The following is a 22,423-nucleotide window of genomic DNA, read 5'->3' on the forward strand; positions in this document are numbered from 1 at the left end:
TCCATGCTCTCTGCCTGTTCTCAGCATCCACCTCAATGTATTTGTAGGTAGCATCCATAGCTTTTCTCCACCTCTACCTGTGCTGAGCTTGAAACAACTCAAGGATTTCAGTGTCCCTGCACTCCCCCAGGTACCCAGGCAGCCCTCACCTACTCCTCTTTAAAACTTAATTTTCCTGAGCCAGAATCAACTGGTACAGCTGATGCTTGATCATGAGAAGCACTTCTCTGAAATTTCCTAGAGATAAAATCTGTTGCATTTTTCTTGCCTGGAAAAATCAGCTGTCCCATCAAAGGAAGGGAACAGATTAGCCTGCACAATCTACAGCTGGAAAATCTGTGTGCATTTTACCCCATTTTTCATTTAGTTCTACGACTCCATTTATTCTTTGCTTTAAAATTTGTTCAAAAGCCTTATGCACTGCTGAGGTCAGGCTAACATGCCAGTCATTACCCAGATCCCTTTCTTCTTCTGCAGTGTACACGTTACACTTGCCATCCTCTAATCAGGTGGAATTACAACGGTTTATTAGCAGTCCTTGTGGTCAGGCCTACAATTTCTCATGCTAGGTCTCAAAGAAACCCAAGGAGTTTTTCTCCCCCTTCCCTGAGTCTATCAAACACTATGAGCTTGATTTCCACCAAAGGTTTCAACTTCGATCAGCTCCACTTCTTGCTTCCCCAGCAAGCTCCAAATCAAGGCCTCTCCTGTCAAATTTCCCTAACATGACTCCAGCCCCCAAATATCCTATTTTATCTTTGCTTTTTTTACTTCTTTGCAGCCTAGCTCATCATTAACATAAAATACCACACTTCCTCTTTTATTTTTATTAGTCTTTGTCCTGAATTGTGCATTTCTTAACAATGCCTGTGCCCTGGTCATGAACACTCATCCATGTTTCTGTTTTTCCTTGTACATCTGTTATAAAATATGGCACTAATTCAGGTCACCAGACTCCAAATCTCCAGAATTGGGTCTTTTCCCTCTGAATCTTTTAAAGACCAAGAGCGCCCTAACCTTATCTGAAAGGCTCTGAAGGAATTGATTCTATTGGCACTGAAGTTTGTTAGTGCAGGTTCACAGGCTGTGAGATCTCCTGACAGCCAGGATTTGCTCTGTGCAAACATCCCCTGTCTGCAGGAGGCAGTGGCACACTCGACTGCTGCCAGGGTGGAAGGTCTGTGCCCATTCCAGGTGAGGGTTTCAGGGCAGGAGTACAGGCAGCCTCCCTCAAGGACATCATCTGCACCTTCATTTCACACATGGCATGAAGCCATGTCCTTTTTCAAGGGCAGTTTTTAGTCCTACACTCAGCACAGCCTAAGATTCCCACCAGCCCTGGTGACACTGGGGAAGCCCCAGGGCAGCACAGGCAGCAAAGGGTCTCCAAAAGATGCAGCAAGGTGGAGACACGACTGCCCTGGGCCCCTCCTTTGTCACTGCCAATGGAATTGTATTTGATAGAGGGGAAAAAATGGAGACAAGGCACAAGCAAACATCAAACATATTGATTTTGCAAGTAAATCACCTGCTCTGGCCTCAGTGTGTGACTGCACAGAGAGGCGAGAGGAAGGAGCTACCTCTCATGCTGGGTGTGATAAAGCAGATGAAAAGGCATTTAGAAATTATTTTCTCTTGTGTAAATAGAAGACTGGCAAATTTTAGGCTAGGTTTGAAACTGTAAAGTCTGCTCCCCCTCCCTTATTTTTTCACCTTAAAAATATCAGAAAGGCTACATCTCTCAGTTATGGCTCTGAGACAGCTCCCATGGTCAAGAGGAGTAAGTTACAAGTTACCACTCAGCACCACTAAAACCTCTTTGCTCCTCAAGAATTAATTAGATATTAGCATTAAACAGATAGTATTTTAAAAAATACCACACAATTTTCAGTACTGATTAAAAGTTCATGCCCTTCCCAGCTGCTGTAGCTTCCTAAGGGCTTTAGAGTACACATCCACAGACCTTCAGTCACCCCAATCTTCCAGTATAATGACACCTTCATTTCCAGAGGAAAAGCTACTGGAAAAAAAAGTGCAGTTTGCTTTAAGAACCTCTCAGGACTTTTGTATCTATCCTAAGGAAATGAAAAAGGGCACAAGTCAGTTCCTTTCCTCTGCAGATCACCTCTAAGGCTTGTTTAAATCTCCATCTGCTAAACCCGAGCCAAAGCACTGTCATGAAAAGTCACATTTCAGCACAGGCTGCTCTGCTCTTTTTCTGCAACCAGAAAATGCAGACATGACGTTTTTCCTAAGTGTTCAATATTACAAGACAGAATATAAATATCACAAAACAAGTTAAGTATCTTTCTAACACCAGGGTAAATGATCAAATATACTTGAAAACAGGAACAACAGAGCCAAGGCTTCAGTCATAGAGAAGATAAAGTTATACAATGATCCGGGAGTGAAGTCATTATGAAAAATGAGGGTTGGAAAAGGCTGACACAAACCTAAAATACAGCAGTAATAAATACTTCATCTGACTAGCAATCTGTTTAAACTTAGCAGTGACAGAAAGCTGCCTTCCGCTCCAGCAGGAGAGCCCTGACAGAGACAGAGGCTGACACCTAGTGTCTAGCACACCCGAGCCTGAGAGAAGGTGCCCAACACCAGGACAAGGACAGGGAGCACCACCGTGGTGACAGATCACCAGGGCAGGCAGAAGATGCCTGTGACCACACAGAGCCTCTCCCAGGCTCTCCCAGGGAAAAGAGCACTTCCAAGGGTGAAGCACTGATAGAGGCAGACAGGCATGGAGAGGCAAACAGGAAAGGCTGCACTGCAAGGACAAACCCACATCTCTGTCTGCAAAGGGAAACCCAGAGCTCCCCACACAGCCACAGGTTTATGAACTGGTTTACCAGAGCTGGTACTGCTCAGCATCATCTTTGTGCCCTCCACCTTGACACACTGCCAAGCTGCACCCTTCTGAGAAGGATCAGCTGGATGTGTTGGTCTCTGGAGCACTAATGATGACTGCCAGACTGTTCAATGGCCCCTATCTTGTGTGAGCTGGGTGTCAGCCTGTACATTTCTCTCCCTTCACAGTAACCTGTGAGGCAGGGGCAGGAAGTCCCTAAATTTAAGAGGGGCATTAAATAGCAGTGCCTGCTTTGCAGAAGGGACTGAATCATAAAATGGACAAAAGGGCATGGCTGCTCAACCTCTGCTCAGTGGTGAAGCTCTTACCTGGCAGTAGCTGGTAGTCGGTTCATCATCAGAAGTGGAGTTCTTCTCCTCTTCCATGCTGTGCCCTGGACTCTCTGCCTCCTTCCTCTTTGAAGGGTGGAGCCAGGTGATGTTTTCAGACTCCTGCCCCTCTGTGTCTCCATCTTCTGTACCATCAGCTACCCCATTCTCCCTGCTTATCTCTTCTCCTTTCCCAAGCTCGCTTTGGCTCAAGGAAGAACTGGGCACAACCGGGTTACCGAATTCCTTCTTATGCAATAGCTGCCTCTGAGCCTGCTTCAGGCTCTTCTGGTAAACCTCCAGCTGACACAAGATGACTTTGGTGTACTGGTTGGGGTCCACCCCTTTGGGGCAGAAGGGGATGCCCCAATAATAGTGCACTGTGTCTCTTCCCTCCTCCTGTTTGTGCTTCTCCTCCACCGCAGTCGGCATGCAAAGATCTGGGGTACTGCCAGACCCCTCATTCTGCTCTGCTTGCTCTGTGGAAACACAGACCTTGGCAGTGTGCCCAGGCTGTGAGCTGTGTTTGGTACCTGCTCCTCCACCACTCCTCCTGGGGCTGTCACACTGTTCTGTGCTCCTGCTCTTCCAGAGTGCGGCTGAGCTCCCAGCACCAGCTTCTCCAGCAGAATCGCCAGTGCAGGGCAGGAGATGCTCTTTTGGTTCATGGCCTGCTGCCTCTGAAGAGCTGGAGGGGCTGCTGAACAGTCTCCGAGGTGTCAGTCGCCAGGAGCCTCCTGAAGCCACCTTGCCAAAGGTAGGACTCAAAGACATGAAGTCCTCTCCCAGAGTGCTGGGTAACATGTTACTCGAATCACTTTTTGCTGGTGAGGAAGACTTTTCACTTGACCTTGTCACAGGCTGGTCCTTCCCTGGAGACACGATTATGCTGGATACTAGTGAGTTTTCAACGATTTTCTGGCTTAACCTCCTCAACACTACCAAGGGGCTCCGGGCGCCATCCATCTGTCCGTTCCCATCAGCTCTAGAGCTCTGTGAGTGGGAGCTGCAGTCAGAGGGAGGGGTGTCAGGGCAGAATGCCAGGCCTCCCAGGACCTCAGAGCCTTCATTCTCAGCAGGCTGGCTCTGGCCCTGTGAATCCAGTTCTTCCACTGACAGCTGAGGAGTTGCAGACAATGAGTCTGAGGGCTGACAACTCTGAAAAACAAAAGGTTGACTCTCCTACAGTCATGTTCTCAATCAGCACAGCACAACCAAGGGCTCCCACAGCATGCTGGCAGCCATCACCTGGACTGCAGATCCCCCTATCCCAAATCAGAATTCTGCACCCCAAAATAGGAACAGCTGGGGTTAGACTTCATGCCCCTCTCACTAGAAACAGTACAAAGCAACCACTCTGCAGCTGCTGTCATTCCAGTTTTTGCTGGGAATATCTACGCCCCCCAGTAAGACTTTATTTTGTGCAGCATGGTAAAACAAGCACAGACAGAATGTTGCTAAAGAACCCTAGTGAGCCTCTTCACAGAAGTGCACTTACACTAAGGCTCTCAGCAATGGCCTTCCTCAAGAGCTCCTCCTCTTCCTCTTCCTGACAGTTCACTTCTCTAGCCTCTTGCTCACTCATTTGCAGGGCCAGTGCAAATTGTTCCTCTTCAGTCATCTCTACAGCAGAAGAAACAGGATAATGTCAAGTCACAGCTGCAGGTGTATGTAAACACTCAGTGAATATCCAGCATGTAGGGAGAAAAGGGTAAGAGTCCCACCTCCCCAGGAGGAATGCAGAGAAAATCATCTAAACCTCAGCTGTCCTGAAAAAGTATCACCAAAACTGGAGCAGGCAACACTAAATGAGAAAGGTAACTCAGGTCAGGAACTTCACCTCGGGTTTCTACAGCAATCTGAGTTCCCATTCCCTGAGTGTATTAACTGCAACATGACATTTCATTTGCCATCAAACAACACACACTGCAGCTGCAGAATGCATGTTCAAGGAGAGAGGGAAAGGACAGATTTCTAAAGCATGCTCATTTCTGTATCAGATAGGCTCAGCAGCAAGGTAGGATAAACAAAATATCTTTAAGACACTTTTTTTACTAGCTGAGTAGCACACCTCACTGTCTTCTGACACAGATACCTCCACGGGAGACCTATCCAAGAGAAAAAGAGCTACATATTGTTCACCCTGAGCTGCAGTTGGAAAGCTCTGTGGAGGATAATGTTACTTGCTTGGTGGTATTATAGAGGATATTTCCCATGCATACATCCCCCTTCTGCTCACATCACCACTCCACTGCATCACTAAGTCAGTCATGCATGGGAAACAGGTTTCCTACACTTGTAACCGCTATTTCAGCAGAAAATTTATTCCTAAAATATTCCTCGCTCCAATCAAACCAAAAGTCTAGACTGGCTATGTAGAAACAAAGCAGTTAGTTACTTTGGAAAACACTTATTTACTTAGATTCAATCCAACACATTCATTCTGCTTAAAATATACAATGCCTGCAGAATGGAGTGCAGCTTGAAAAACAACTCAACAGCACTCTCAGGAGCTGAAAAATACATCTTCTCACTCGAAACAAATTGACAGATTTCCTTCAGAACCCGCTCCCTCCTCCAGGCAGAATCCTGCACGCACCATCTCATGCATGAACCAAAGGCTCGCGCTCTCCGACGGGCTACAACATCTTTAAGACATGTCATTTGAACAGGGAGGCTGCCCAAGCACAAAACATGCCTTCACTGCAGCCAGCTCAGACACAGGCGTTTCCCTGGATAAAGATGCTTTCACAAGTTGCAGGCTCCCATTTTCTATCCCATCCTCTCCCAACCAGCTGCCACCCAAACACGGCAGTGCAGCCCTGCTCAGGATTGCAGCCTGTCCATGACAGCACTGCTGCAACCAGGAGCATCCACAGAGCACAGCTCTGCTCTGCCCTTCCCCCAGCTCCTGGATGATGGCAGCCTCGTGCTCCCCCCACCCAAGCAGGATCTGAAGCATTTTTGGAGTGATTACCATCAGATTCCTTTATGTGTTCTATTAAAACAGCACTTAGCTTCAGGTTGTTGGTTTGGGGCAGGGTGGGGGTGGGGGGGTAATTCCTTTGAAAATTAAGAAAGAGGTTGAAGGGAAAGCAGACTGCAGCACTCTCAGGGCTCGTGGGGATCTTTTGTCCTTGGACAAAGTCACTCTATGATGTTACAGCCAGGAGGGACCAGGGCAAAAAAAAATAAAGCATCCTTTAATGGAAAGCACAGTCCAGTGTGAAGAAAGCTCCCAGCCCCAAGAACAGCAGCATTAAACAGCATATCACAGAGTCAATTAGGTTGGAAAACACCTCTGAGATTGAGTCCAACCTCTGACCAATCACCACTGTGTCATCCAGCACTTAGTGCTACACAGTCTTTTCTTTCTCCATAATACCAAATACCTACCAAGCATTAAGAAAGTGTGTGCTGATTTATTTTCCTGCCCAAACCATCACAGCAACCAGCAAACTCAGACATGTGCAGGAAAACTGGTGCACATGATCAGCACCCTGCAACACACGACTTTCCACGTGCTTCAACAGGGGCCTGAGTGTTTGCCAGTTCAGGCTATCAACATCCATGAAGCTTAATAAAAAGAAACATTTTTTGGCGAGCTACTGCTGTACATTTTGTTTTCTTCTCCCTCCCTGGCACAGCAATTTCCCCTCTGGGGACAGGGAATGTGCCAGACAAATGCTGCCTCTGGCAAAGAAACCAGTGACAAACAAGATGCACTTAGTGCACGTTCCAGTTGAGTAGGTGCTCTGGAGATGGGGAAAACTCGAGTTTAAATCCACCTGGCATTACTATGGGGAGAGCAAAGAGCAGCTCTGCTCATGCCTTCCAGCAGACCTGACCTGCTTTAAGCAGTATTTCATGCTCCAGGACTGATCACTTCTCAGCACTGTGTGTTTTATTAAACTTGATGCTGATTGCAGCCGTCATGATTTATGATGATTAGAAACCCAGAGCGCTGCGTTAGCCCCCGACCACTGTGTGCAAACAGAGCTGGGGAGAGAGCTCAGAATGTCTGGCAGGGACTGCACAGATCCCTGGAGAAACGACCCCTCTCCATCTGGACCGATGCTCATCTCACACTCATCACTCGCCTGCCTTGGAGGAGCCCATTCCCAGGGGGAAGCACCAGCACTGGGAATCCTGCATCTCACACTCCAAAATCCTCTCCTCACACGTCCATCCCAACACAGCAGGAAATCCCAGCGCCTCTCTGGGGACCAGGGCATCCAAGAGACCCACAGATGGGAAGGAGGGGTCAGAGAGAAACTGTTTTTAAGATATGGCAGCCCTAAACAAATTAAACCATTTCAGAGCCTTTTTAAATGCTAATACGGCAATTTGCAAAGCGATTTATGTTCCATTTTGACATTTGCAAAGTGAATTAGATGCAAAACCCCACTAGTTGTAGTTATAACACTTACTAATAAGAGATTTACTCAAAAATAACAGAAATTCGGGATCTCAGTTTTTTTACATATGCAAAGCACAATTACAGTAAAAACATTCAAATGTGCTTTAAAGCATTGACTTCCTCCAGAAAAAGAGAGAGAGAGACTTCTTTAGGTTTTGTATTTCCATTTATCCTGTCAGGATGAAACGTCACAGATGTATTTTAGTTATGGCTTTAGGTTAAAATTAATAAAACCACAACAAAGCAAAAAAGGGAGGATATGCTTCATAACGAGTGCCTGCCAATATCCGAAATTTTCCAGTTTTGGGGAGAAAGAACTTGCTCTACCCAGAAGCACCCAATCTTTACAAAAGACCAATTTGCCTCACAATTCAAAGAATTTATTTAAAGACACTGGGAAAAATAATTACTACTTCAAATCTTAATTTGCCTAAAAGCAAACACTGGAAGTCTAATTATAGCTTCCCACAAATGAGAACAGCCCCACCATCACACGTGCTCAAATAAGTCCCTGCTCTCTGACTGTGCAGAGCCAGACACCCCCAAACTCAGATGAGCACACTAAGCAACAAAATAAGGCAGCTTTTGCCCCGGGAAAAGAAAAACTATTATCGATAATTTCAACTTCTAGAAACACAGCAGAACTCCTCTGTTGTCTGGAGAGCCCAGCCCCACCTCCTGTGGATTTTCTGGAGCACAATGAACACCTTTTGCACAGCACCAGCTCTGAAACCCTACATGTTCAATGATGCAACGAGGACATCCAACTTCAGCAGATCCCTGCTCTTAGCACCATATGCTTGGTCACATTTTAGTGGCATCTCCAAGGGGGGTTTCAGCTTTAATTTGGTGCTCTGTTTCCTTTGGGAGAAAAAGAAGGATAAGAAAAAGAACTCTTTCCCCATCTCTGACTTTGCTATCTTACTTGTTCAACACAGACATGCACAGTGGGCTGCAGCTCCCACAAAGAGCTGGGCTGTTCTGTGCTATGGCCTTAGGCCTCTATTAAAAACAATTTAATTCACACAAACCCTGTGAGGACTGACAAGCCCAACTGCTGCTGCTTGCAGAGCACTGGCGTGCTCCATTTTGTTCAGTGATTGCTTTGGGTTTTGCAGGAGGCAACATCTTTCCCATTTTAAAACATCCTGAATTTTATGTGCTGGGTAGACCACTGCCTCCCAGAGCACAGGAACATGAGTGGGAACCCTCTGGGGCCTGGCTGCTGTAACATGTGGGGCTGTACAGGGAGCAGAGGCATGCTGGCTATGCTCAGTGGGTCCTTCTGCCTGTACATCAGAATATGAGCAAGAACATCCCAGCCTTTAGCATTTGTTTATAGACTTATTGTTCATGAATGCATTTAATCCCTTATTAAAGCAGTTTATACTGACCTCTCCACAATCTCCTGTGACACAAACTTCCAGGAGGTCACCCCATGCTGTGTGAAGTATCACTGTCCTTCACCCATTTTAAACCCATCTATTTCTTGCTATTTCCACTGATACACCCCAGGAGCTGGTAAACAACAGCTCTGTGCTCAGCTGAGGCATTGCCTTCCTGATGGGAACTTTGATCCCACTGCTCTCTCCTAACAAAGCAGCCCCAAGCTTTCCAGTCTCTCCTCACCAGGCAGCTGTCCCCACTCCTTCATGGCTTGGGCTGCCTTTCTCTGGATTTACCAGTGTGCCCTTGCTAAGCAGAGGCCAGAACTGCACACAGCACTGTGACAAGGGTGCGCCAGCACTTTATATAACAGCAAAATTACATCAACTAAATCCCTGGTTCTTAACACCCCTCCTTATGATGCCCAGCGTTGCTGGTGCTCTGGCTGCCCCCACACTGTGAGCTGATGATTTCAGTGAACTGTCAGCTGCGACTCAGATCCTTCCTGAGCAGCAGCTGTCGGGTCAGAGCATTGTGATGTTTCAGGGACAGACAGCAGCAGAGGGGCCTGGACAGGAAAGCAGTTTGTGACTGACGGCGCTTTCAGATCACAGCTCTGAACCTCAGACAGTTTTGAACACGGAGAGGTACCAACACCCTCACACACTTATCTTGGAAGTGCAAAATTTAGCCCTGTGAAGAGTCTTTTGTGCATCCCCAGCCACACCACAGCCTTTCTGAAAGAGAAAATCTCTAACACAAACAGCAGAAGCTGCTCAGCACCAGACAACTTCCCCAGCCCCACAGTCGAGACCTACGTGCAATTTTTCTTTTAGCAGCAAACTTGGTTCGATCCAGCTGCTTTGTTCTCTTTTTTTGTAATCCACTCTCTTCCTTTGACTCCTGCTGCAATGGAAAAGAACATGGTGAGTGAATGCAATATGTAAGAAATACTACCAGCCCCCTCCCCCAACTACTCAGACACAAACACTGGTTCAAGAACAAGTGTCTATTTGTGTGAAATTTGAATTTCAAACGTAATCCAAACACATTCTGTAACTATTAAAAGCTGTGTGATAAGCATAACGAGCAAAAAGAGTTACAGACTGACATAAACAGAGAAGTAGGAGAGACAATAGACTTCATGCCAGTCACCACCATGCACTGCACCTGCTACCCATGATTTTAGAGAGAATTTGTTTGGCCTTGCTAAAACATTGATATTTGGAAGCACTCAAAACAGAAAAACAGAACCTTTTTATAACTGAGCATCACACACCTGTAAGCCAGGACTGTTTCCTGCCATGCAGCTTCTAGTACTATGCCCAGGCAATTTCAGGTGACCAAAACCAGAATCCCCAGCCATTTTAGGAGACCCACACCAATGCACCCCAAGAGCAGGAGGGGCAGCTGTATTTTCTTCTCATGCTATTCTCTCATTGTATTCACAAAATCAAAGAATGGTTTGAGTTGGAAGAGACTTTAAAGATCATCTCATTTCATGGGCAAGGACACCTTCCACTAAACCAGGGTGCTCAGAACGCCATCCAACCTGGGCTTGAAACACTTTGAGGGGCATCCAGAGCTTCTTTGGGCAGTATTGCCACAAGTATTTAATTTCTGAAACTTGAATACTTCAGGAACTTGTTGTCTCGAGGCTCCCTAGAACAATACTCCCACAAACAACTTAAATGTGTGCTGCTTTAAGCACAAAGACTGCAGCACAAATGGGCACAGGCTTAAATGACACAAATTTCTGCAAGTTGCTGTCCTAACGGCTTAGGCGAGGGCACACACATTACCCAAGGCTGGCACTGGACCCCTTCCAATTTGTCTCTCTAAATCAGGTAGGATTAGAATCAAATCCAGTGTTTCAAGCAGAGACCCACGCCTGGCCAGGATGGGCTTTGCACTGCTCCCTCTGCAGCTACATTGAGTTTTGCAGCCCATGACACAAATCAGCCACATGCTTGTGCCTCATTCCACCTCCTGTGCCAAGAGGAGGACTCAAGGAGGGGCACATGGCTTGGGCTACTTTAACACAAACAGTACATTGATTATTTTTGAGTGTCATCCATTTATTCTGTCCTTTGCCCATGTTTCTGGACCCGTGAAGTCCTTCAGACTGCACCTCCATGCTGAGTTCTGTTGAAGACATCTCTGGCTTTAGTGCTATCTGTAGATTTTATTAATCTATATACACCACTTGCTCCCTCTTACAGATCGTTAATGAGGATGTTAAAACACACACAGACCTAATATTGATCCTCTTGGCCTCAGCTTTACATCTCCCCCAGATGAGCCTCTCCTTTGTTCATCAGCAGCTCCTACTGACAGTCTTTTAGCAGGATTTCAATCCAGGAATGTTGCTATCTAGACCAAATTAAATTATTTATCCAACTAAGATTTTGCAAGACATACTATTAGGTGGTTTCCTGAAACCTTAACACATTACAGCTCTTACACTCCTAATACCTACACCATTCCTCACTTTCACTGACTTAAAAATTGCCTCACAACACAGCAGTAATCGTGCCTGGCAAGTCCACACACAGTCGTGTTTGTGCCTAAGGGGTTTTTTCTGTTACTGATTCCCTCTCTTCCTCACACAGACTGGTTTAGGTACCCCCTTTCCAAGACCTGCCACTGAGTCTCCAAAAGGCTGCTTCACATCTAGAGTCTCTCTTCTTAGGAGATGGATGCCAAGCTGCTGCTCAGGAGGTGAAATCCTCTTTCTTCCAGGGCCCTGACATGGTGCCCCTCTCCACAGTTTTCCATAAGCTGTGGATCCCCCACCCCAAACTGCCCTGCCTTGGTCTGCAGCAACAGCCCCATGCTGACCTCGTGAGCTGCTCACACCTCAGGGGATGGGGAACAATCTGTGGGATCACACCAGGATCATATGCTGTAGGAGGCTCAGCAACAACTCTCCTGCCCTCCCTCAAAACCCTGCCTAACAATGCTAAACCCACCCCAGCTTAAAACAGGGGCAATTTAATCCTAACAGGCTCTGTAAATCCCCAGCTCTTCTCTCTAGGCATCAATCTTCCCCTCATCGCTCCCGCACTCGCTGGAAGGTCAACCCTGACACTCTCATCTGCAGCTCTTTTCCAGGGCACAGATGTGATTTATGAGCACACCAAACTTTCCATGGCTGTGAGTGCCTGCTCTGTGCACAGAGACACACAATAACAACACACACCACGAGACACACGGGCTCAAACACCTCCAGGGCTTCCAAGGGGAACAGAGTGCCTGGCATCAGGCATTCCATGGCACAGCAAGGTACGTGCCTCAGTTCCCTGTGCTGATCCTGAAGAATTTCAACATTTACACCAGTGGCAGGAGCAAAATTATTGAAGGACACGTGTTGTATGAACCTCATACATTTGAGAATGCTGCTGAGCAATTTAAACATCTTTCTACTGAACAGCCACGGTACAATGAACTGCTGAAGCAAATCCAATTAATCCTGATGGGCCAAAATATATACACACATCTCAATCCCAAGAATTCTTAAATCTTCTTTATTTTTAAACCCAGAAAATAAAACATACCTTTTAATTAGGATTTATGGCTGTTTGTACCTCTGCTGGGAGAGAGCCCCGCAGGCCCCAGAGTGCTCTGCATAAATGCAGGCGTGGATGGTAGAAACAGAAGGGGCCAAGAAAATTCAGAGAAGACAACAGGGCTTGCTCTTCCTGACCCAACCTTTTAATGCTCATCTATCTACAAGGATAATAGGAACTCAAGGGGCCACTCAACCAACTGCCTTTCTAATAAGATCACTAGTCCAAAAATAATCTTAATCAATTAAAATATTCCCAAACTGCAGCCAATACTCTTAGTTACAAGGTCATCTCCAACACACATCTTCCAAGAGAAACTAATTATTATAGAGGAGGTGAGGTAGGAACTGCACACCTCTGCTCAGTGCCAGCCTGGAGAGCATCCCTCCTCCTCTGCTGTCAATTCAAGGCATAACGGCCAGAAGGAGCCCAAATTCTCTTCCTGTGTGTCAGGCTCTGCACTTTAATTTATGATGCTCTCTTATGAGCAATTTCACTGTCAGCATTGTACACAGATCAAAAAATAGACAGGTTTCCAAAGTTCCTTACACATTTAGTGGAAGGCAGCCACTATTCTTGTTTTTGTAACCTGCTTGGTTTTACCAGACAGCAGGAAATCAAATTCCCATTTTAAAAATGCTTTTGCACATACTTAAGAGAAGGCTGACTCTGCCAGCAGAAACAGATACAGCTCCACTCATTTCTAAAAGCCCATAAATGGAAGCCAGTAGCCAGCATCCCACATCCTGCTCCCTTGAATCCGCATGATAAACCACAGAAATCAGCTTCTACTGACTCAGGGAAGAAAAGGCTACAGCAGAATGTCTCCACCCCTAACAGTGCAGACTGCAAAGTCAAAAGGTCTGGGTAATTTTACTGCTCAACAGCAGTTGGGACCATCTAACAATAGGACACAGCCAAACAGCACACATCCTGCATGGGAAATATGCAGATGAAAACCAGACTAATTTATTTTTAAAAGCCAATTAGATGTTGGAATTGCCGTGTTTGGCTCTTGCCAAGGCTGCTGCTGAAATTAATATCACACCCTACTTTATTAGACTCTGACTTCAGTTCAGAATCTGTTTCAGCTTTGCTCTTTCAGCTCATTAGAACAAACCTGCTGGAAGTGGAGATGAACAACAAGACACAACAGGGCTCATGGCAGGATATGCAGGTCCTGACACAGGGAGAGAGGACTCTGTAGGAAAAAGGGCTTTCACTGGGCTGTGAGAAGCCCACATACAGATCAATCTGATTTTCAACAAGTGAGCTCAGCAGAGCCATGAAGCCTTCTCCAGAACCAAGTCACGTTGCATTCTCCTCTGGGAGATGGAGGCACTGGGTCCCTTGGCACCAGCAGAGCCCATGGAGACAGCAGGGCACTGCAGCAACACTCCCATGTGGCTCTGCTTCGCTTGGCTGGTCAGCGGTGTGAGTTGGAGTCCTGGGATTAAGTTATTTTTATTCCTAGTAGCTGGTGCAGTGCTGTGTTTTGGATTTAGCACAAGAATAATGTTGATGGCACACCAGTGGTTTAGTTGGTGCCAAGCAGTGCTTACTCTAAATCAAGACCTTTCCAGTTTCCTGTGCTCTGACAGTGAGCAGGTGCACAAGGAGCTGGGGGAGCTGGGCAAAGGGATATTCCACAGCACAGAACCTCATGGCCAGGGTATGAACAGGGGGAATTGGCTGGGAGACACTGACTGTGCTCAGGGACTGGATGGGCATCAGTCAGTGGGTGGTGAGCAACTGGATTGTGGCACTGGCTTCTCTTGGATTTTACTCAGAGAAACATGGAAAGGTTTGGGTTGGAAGGGACCTTAGATTATCTCATTCCAACCCTCCTGTCCTGGACACTTCCCACAAGACCAGGTTGTTCACTGCCTGGCAATGACACTGCCAGGGATGAGGCATCCACAGCCTCTCTGAGCATCCTGTCCTAGTGCCTCACAACCCTCACAGTAAAGAATTTCTTCCATATATCTAAACTACATTTCTCCCCTTTCAGTTTGAACCCATTCCTCCCCTGTCCTATCACTACAGTTCCTGATAAAAAGCAGTTGCTCTCTCCCTTCTTTTCATTACAATTACTCTTGATATTATCATTAGGATTATTAATAGTATTATTATATTTTATCTTGTTTCAATTATTAAGCTGTTCTTATCTCAACCCACGAGATTTACTTTTTCCCCATGATTCTCCTCCTCACCATGGGGTGGGAGTGAGCAAGCAGCTGCCTGGTACTTAGCTGCTGGATGGGATTTAACTGAGACATGTGGGCACTGCCATCCTGGCTGTGACATTTCCAGTGCCATCTTCTCCACAGCAAGATGTCCTCAGACCATGCCTGGTCCTGAGGTGAGTGTCTACTGTCACAGCTGATGGAAACAGGAGAGGGCAGTGGCTGGGTATTCCAGCCAATGCCTAAACACACCTCTCACTGCACCCCAGCCAAAATCTGATCAACACATGCTGATTACCCTGACTGTGAGTATCTCCACACACAGGAACACAGGCAAAGGGATGTTCTGCACCGAAGGGAAGACAGGCCATGCAGAAATAGATGGCATCATCACCCTGGAGTCTTGTCATATGTTCCCCAAGGGCTGGCAGAGCTGATGGATCTGGCAGAATGAGCTTGTGAGACTTGATGCCAACTTTATAAGTGCAGGCAGGTACTCTGAAAGCTCCCAAAGGACATATCCAGGCAAAAGACCCTTCCAAAAGGTCCCAGACCAGATGAGCAGCATTTGAGAATCAACTGCACTAAAGGTTGTAGATCAGTCTAACAGGTCAGCACAACTTTTGCTCTGTGCTCAGAGTTCATGCTTGGCCAGGTCCTGTGCTGAGGAACAATCACCTTGAAGATATGGCTTCAGGGGTCAAACCAACAGCCCAATGCAAGCAGGAGGTTCAGGAGACCAGGAATTGTCACGCTCAGAGAGAGCATTGCTGGACACTACTTGAAATATTGTGTATTTGTGAATGAACATCCATCTTCTGGCACAGGCAACCAAGTCACAGTGGGATTAAACAGCCAAGGGAGATGGGAACCACTCTACTCATTCAGCATGTCTGCATTTTCAGAGACACAGTCTGCACAAAGAAGGTCATCTCCTCTGGTTTTCAAAGAGCCAGACTGTTCTTATTTTGTCTGACCCTTTCCAAAAAAAGAGAAGTGTTCCCCGAATCCAGGATTATATATAGCAGAGATCAGAAAGCCTCACATCCAGAAAACTTTTTTCTGATGCAGCTCTGCAGATGCCACAGCATAGACATGAGCAAAGAAAGGGAACTTGGCAAAATAACATGGATGAGCTTGATAATCCAGCATGACTGAAAAATTCCTGGGAGAGGCAGTCTGCCAAAGATCATCAAAAGTGAGAAGCTGGAGGCTTTCCAGGTGCAGCTGCTACAAGATCTGCTGGTCTGGAAGCAGAACTAGGGACTTGTTCTATAGATACCTGCCAAGAGACTGCCAAGGAAGAAAGCCATCGAATCAATGATGCCCAAATTGTCCTTGTAGCTTTTGATTCATAAGGAACCATGTCCTAACAGATGCAAGATTAATTGAGAATGTATTGTTCTCTAAAATTGCTATTGATCTGAGCTTCCCACACCTCTTCTTGAACACACAACAAGGTCTTACCAGTGCAAGAACAACAGTTACAACATTCAAAATTGAAATTCAACTTGATGTACACAGAAGAGCTGAGACAGTTACAGAAGGCAGACAGTTATTTTTTTGAGATCCCAAGTAAATCAGTTTTGCGCTTGATTTTGTAGAAAACAACACGACAAGAGACTGTGGCACTGGATCTGGAAGCTGATGACTCACAGAAAGAGACTGAACTGAATAAATCCACTCATTCAACTGACTGAACTGTTGTCACTTAAACAGAACCTAATTGGCTCTTTAACGGCCTCTCTGAGCATATCCTTTTCTGTAATATGACCGATTATGCCATCAGAATTTATTGTTTATAGACAAACTTACAGAACAGTGAGGGAGCCTAACCTTTTTATAGATGTGTTTTAAGAGACGTTTGTTTCCTCTTTTTCAGATACGTGCACATTGAGATGAATAATTGCAGACAATAACAGGTCCTGATCTTTTATGTACTGCAGCAGCTCTTATAGCTGCTGATTTCTTTTTTCCTTATAGGTTTCACAATAAAGGCCAGTGATGCAGCAGACATCTGAAGTTAACTTAGCATATTGCAGAGCTAAGGGTTTAACCCCACTGAACTATTACTGCCATATGTTCCATTTCTTTCAGGGAATTTCCCAATGGGAAAGAACTCAGACAATGTGAAGAAAAAACATCCAATATAGTTTGCCCTACAGCTTCTTACTGTTTATTTCTAGTGATTTTCCCCTCCTCACATGATAATCGCCTTATTGGAGAGCAGCACACTGCAGATGTGGGAGCAAAAGGGACCTGATTTAAGATCTACAGCTTGAGAGTGAACTGAAATGCTTTTGAAAATGGTGGAATTACAAAAAGCAGCTTAGGATCCCAAATCACCAGCAAGACAGAACAAAGCCTTAAGAGTCACACATTAAAAAACTGATTGTAATCATCTCCCCTCGTGTGCCTCGCTCAGTCAGGCACAGGTTTTGTGGGCTCTGGGTTTCCCCCAGGCAGGAGTTCCCATGCTCCCATGTAACCAATACAGACATTTCAATCTTGAGGGTAATGCTGACATGCATTAGCCGACACTGGGGATCAGAGATCTGAGTTTTGATGCCTTAGCCAGGCACTCCCACACCACATTCACCTTTACACCCTTTGGAGATGGGTTACAAGCTCAGGCTCTTGTAATTCAGAATCAGTTTACCAAACACTGCCTGCTTCTGAGCTACTCACAAGTCTGAGTTCTGAATCATTTTCTTATCTATTTGCACATAATAGAGAATCATGTTGCTAAGGTTTAGCTGGAAATCAATCAAATAAAAATTACGAAAAAAAAGATTTGTAAAGGGATTGAGGAAAGGTTACTTTTAAATTACGTTTCAGATTCAGTTCTGAGAGGATTTGGTTATCAAATCCCAGACTCATAACTCACCCTCACGAAGCACACCATTCATTTCCTAGTCAAATAGGATTTGATTCATCTCATATGTAAGAAAAGGAATGGCACAAGACCCTCTGTGCAGGATGACAGTGAGGGCTGCTCTGGCACTGTCCTGCAGCAGCAGGGCCCAGCACAGGCTCTGGGTACCCCAAACCCACCACTGACCTCTCCATCACTGTCGGATATAACAATAAATGCATCCACAAAAGTGCGTTTCTTCTTGGCATTGCCTGGGTTCCTCTTCTCCTCCTCCTCCTCTTCCTCCCCATCCTGACCTCGAGACTCCAGGCCCTCTGCAGGCTTCTTCCTCCTCGGCATCCTTCACTCTGAAACAGAGGGAAAGATTAAAAGCCATTTGTTTCCTTCTGATTTAGATTTCCCCTAACACTCTTCTTCTTTTTTTTTTTTTTTTTTGCTATTTTTAGGCAAAAGACCCCAGGCACTGAAACCTTATTACAAAGCGTGGTGGATTTAGTGTTACTGGGAGCCACATGCACCAGTCACCACTCATCTAGTTAAGAACACTTTATTACAGCTGATTGCTAAAAAGGGATTTCAGGGGAACAGCAACACAGACTAAAGCCACTCTGAATGCCTTGTTCCAAAGCAATGAGGCTTTACTCTAAAAGGCCATCAGCAAACTCCTCCACAGCATCACTTCACAGCAGGTCTCCCACCCTCCAACACAACCTCCCCTCCCCAGCCCCACACCTTGATGAAAACAAACTGGGCTGTAGCAGTGGATCAAGCTGACATTTGCACACCAGACCAAGAAGCCACCACAGCACAGCCCTTTGTCAGCTTTTATGTTCAACAAAACCAGGGGGAAAGGCATTGTTCCTTCAAGGATTCTGTCCTGCCGTCTGCGCAGCTCAGTGTGTGGCTGCTCCAGCACTACAGACAGGGAAAGCACAGGCAATGGCAGCAGGCAGGCTGGAAACAAGACAACAGGTTTTTATCTGGCAGCATGGATTTCTCAATGAGCAGCAGCCTCCGGAAGAACTCCATCCAGACATGCCCAAAACAGCCGCATTAATGAAGGCACTTAACGAGCAGTGAGGAACCTGCTGAGTGTTATCAGTGCAAACCTGAGTGCATGGAACAATTCAGGGCAGGTGCCCACACAATGCAAACTGGTACTTCAGCATCCCTTCCCTTGGCAGCTCATAGACTGATGGAGAGGGATGCACAGCAAGCATTAGCTGCCTGGATCCAAAAGAGCTCAGAGGAGAGGATTGGGAAGTGATCTCAGTAAAGGAGAGCAGCAGGATGGCACAGAGTTAAATCACCCTTTCCTGCCTGTGCTTGCTATTTGCCTGGTAGCTCAACAATAACATTCAGTGCTTCTTGAACTGTGATGTAAAAGAGCCTTACAAAGCAGGATGAGCATGACCAGCTCTGCTGAAGTTCAATTAAACATGTGCAGACAGAGGCTGAACAACAAGCCCCTCGTTCCACATCAGGGAGCAGCAGAGCTGGAAATGCAAGTTAAATTGGCCAGTTCCCAGACCAGTGTCCTTCCACAGAATCACTCTGCCTTCCTTCAAGATCACTGAAATAGCTCAGATGTGTGCCGAGATCTAAAATAAGAGTAAGAGAAGATGCAACAGTAACACTACATCACCCAGGATAGAGCCAAAGCCTTCTCTGTAACACCACAAAACTGCAAACAGCCACTGCGTACAGAAACACTAAGGGAGGCCAAAATCCCCATCGCTGCCGAGAACAGCAGTGCATTGCTCCATCTACAGTCCGAGCAGCAAGGTGAGGAATAACCATGCTCCCTCCCTATGATCTGCAGCCTTCCCTCTGCAAATACATGCACACACACGCCCAGAGACAAAAGGCGATTATCCTGGTGAGTCATGATTTGCACCAAAGGTTTGCTGAGCTCTCTGAAAGCAGAATGTTGCACAAATGGGCAGTCACGGACAAAGTGACTGCAAGGACCTCTGCAGTCCTCTGGTGTTTGTTTAGGAATCATAAAATGGTTTGGGTTGAAAGGGACCTTAAAAATTATACCTTAAAAATTATCTCATTCCAAACCCCTGCCATGGGCAGGGACACCTTCCACTACCCCAGGTTGGTCCAAGCCCTGTGCAACCTGGCCTTGAAGACTGCCAGGGATGGGGCAGACACAGCTTCTCTGTGCCAATGTATCACCACCTTCACAGAGCAGAATTTCTCCTTAATATCTAATTTAGTCCTCCCTCTGTCAGTTTGGAGCCATTAAAGGAAATAAAAATGAGCACTGCTTTTGGTAAAGCACTGGCTCTTGAAAAACAAAGCTGTTCAGCTCCAGCTAAACTGAACTCCAGTGTTGTTGGAATATCCTCACTGTATGTTCTCCATTTTTTTATCTGTTGCTCCAAATGGTCTCTTTGCTCTCCTTGCTCAGGGAGATGAGCCAAGCCTCACACCCAGCAGTTGTGAGCTGCCCCCACAAAGGGCATCGATGGTGGTGGAGAATGCTTCCTTATCTTTGGAAAACCACTCACTCACATGCCATGAGGAGCACAGAAGAGCCCATGCAGGGCCACTGAGGCTTTGGAGAGACAGCCTATAAACCTTTTTACCCCCACAACAAAAGCAACAGCAACAAACAACTGCTGTCTCTTTGGTTGTTTTTTTTTAAATCCATGCTGGTATCACCATCTCTCCTCTGACTCTGCGATACATCTTCTGCTCAGTCCTCTGTGCTAAATAAGAGATCACTGAGAAATATCAGCTGAAGTTATGATGAGTCACCTACCTTCAACATTTAAAGGAGAGAAAAGAGGAGATGTAAGAGATGTAACCACACAACTCCCACAACGCTTCTGAAAATGAAGGGACTTGTGGCAAAGAGAGTCTCTGAAAATGTAACTAAGGGAACAAGACAAGTAAGAGATCACTCGTAGCTGTGCTAGTCTGAGGCTGTGAGTAGGAGAGCAGTAATAGCTTTTATTAGACAAGCTGGTGTAGCTGAGGGAAGACAACACGCATCAGAGCACAGACCTCCTCTTCAGGAAGCGAAGTTGAGCATATTTTGCTTTTAGCACTCTTGGAAAGGATAGTTGTGAGTGCCTAAGGGGAAGATACCTGCTTTCAGACCCAGAAAAAAAAAAAAAAAAAAAGGCCAGAGACTGAATTATCTAAAATTACCTTTGCAGTCCAGTTTGCAGACTCATTTTGCAGTTATCCAGATTTTTTCCCAACTCTGAATTTAAGAGAATTTCTTTGTAAATGGTCTGACAGCAAAGGTGACCTCCTGACAAGGAACTCGCACATGCCACACTTCTCCAGTCACATTTTTAGGGATATCCTTGAAGATCCCCAACTTGTGATTATTTGTCATTTTCCCTCTCATCTATCATTTTGATGAATCAGAAAGCAATTACCGACAGAACAATTCTAAATCTTGACACTGCAGCTACAGACCTGCCAAGCTGTGACAGCTTGAAAAATGCTCGAAAAAACCAAGCCAAAAAAAAATGAATGACTCTCATCCCCGGATGAGTTCCTGAGTCGTTGGAGACACAGGCTGTCGCTTTGTAAACAACTCCCCCCACCTCGGGAAGCAGAGGCACGATGCTCCCCGTGCTCAGGCAGGTCAGCACCACACGGTTCCATGGAAATATCATCCCCAGACCCTCGGCTCGACCCCGCACGCAGGGCCCAGCTGATGCTCCGCGAGCAGGACACGAGGGCTGGCAGCGCCCCGGGGAGAGAGAAATTGTTTACAGGATTGATCCGTTTATAGAGCTGGCTCTGCACAGAGGGGACACGGGCACTGCAGAGGCCACGCATGGCCGGGCGCATCCGCACAGGCTGCTGAGCTCTCCGAGATGCTCCCTGCTCCAGGGACCTCGAGCCCAGCCCGCAGCATCTCCCTCCTCCAAGGGCAGGGGAGCAAAACCCTCGCCCCAGAACCCACTCATGGTCCCTTCCCTTTCCCAACCCGCTGCATTCGGGCACTGAGGGCTCTGCAGGGATATTTGTAAGGATGGAGTCAGGAATCCTCGACAAGCTGGGGAGAAGCATGGGGGATCCTAATCGGGATAGGGTTGAGCTCTAGGGGAAAGGATCAGCCACAGGTGGGCAAACCTAAGGGAAGGGAGCGTGCCCCGGGGAAAGGGGAGGGAGCCAGGCCTGGAAGAGGAACAGGAGAGGCAGGAGCGCCTCGATCTCAGGGGATGCGACCAAGGCAGAGCTCCGGTTTTCGGGTCGTCTCCCCAGAGAACGGTCTAGGAGGAGTTCCAGGGTATCCAGAGCACCTGGGTCCCCTGCAGCCAAGAGACAGAAGTGCTCTTAGAGGGGGACGGGAGGTGTCCCTTCCCCGGGGGACAGTGCTGGGGGCCGGTCTCGGGCCGACGGGGACCAGGGGTCGTATCTAGGAGAGGTCAGCCAGGGGCAGGGGCCAGAGAATGGCCCCAGGCAAGGGAAGGGGTTTCCCTCGCAGCCCCGGGAGCCCCGTGGCTCGCCCGGGGCCCACCCGCCGCAGGGCAGCGGCATGCCCCGTAGGGCACAAGGTACTCACCGGGCCCGGGCCGCCCCGCTGCCCACGGCCTCCCCGCCGGGTCTCCCGCACCGGCCCCGGTCGGCGGGTCCCGCACCCGCGCTCAAGTTGGCGGCGGAGGCCTCATTGCCCTCACCCAAGATGGCGGCAGCGGCTTCACTGCATCTCACGTGGTTATTGGGATGCTGAAGCGGGCAGCGCCATATCCGTGGCGGGTGGGCAACGGGCCCAGACATCTCGCTCTGAAGTGCTGGTGGTCTCGCTGTTTTCTCAGCC

General features: G+C 47.1%; 1 protein-coding gene across 7 annotated transcripts in view; it reads right to left on the bottom strand.

Moving 5' to 3' along the window:
* UIMC1 (ubiquitin interaction motif containing 1) overlaps nucleotides 1-22,318 on the bottom strand; it is a 39,335-nt gene extending 17,017 nt beyond the window's left edge. For 3 of the 7 annotated variants that reach the window (XM_079319972.1, XM_079319973.1, XM_079319974.1), the window contains exons 1-5: nucleotides 22,169-22,317; nucleotides 17,815-17,975; nucleotides 9,817-9,904; nucleotides 4,691-4,815; nucleotides 3,193-4,350 (exon numbers count right to left, since the gene is read on the bottom strand). In XM_079319972.1, coding sequence (XP_079176098.1) covers nucleotides 3,193-4,350; nucleotides 4,691-4,815; nucleotides 9,817-9,904; nucleotides 17,815-17,967 — 1,524 coding nt within the window. In that variant the 5' untranslated portion in view covers nucleotides 17,968-17,975; nucleotides 22,169-22,317. Of the gene's footprint in view, nucleotides 1-3,192; nucleotides 4,351-4,690; nucleotides 4,816-9,816; nucleotides 9,905-17,814; nucleotides 17,976-22,168 lie in introns of those variants that run through there. The other 4 variants (XM_079319968.1, XM_079319969.1, XM_079319971.1 and 1 more) reach the window with 4 other exon arrangements.
* Nucleotides 22,319-22,423: the final 105 nt, after the last annotated feature.

This window comes from Erithacus rubecula (assembly GCF_903797595.1).
Source record: "Erithacus rubecula genome assembly, chromosome: 16".
NCBI classification, from domain to species: domain Eukaryota; kingdom Metazoa; phylum Chordata; class Aves; order Passeriformes; family Muscicapidae; genus Erithacus; species Erithacus rubecula.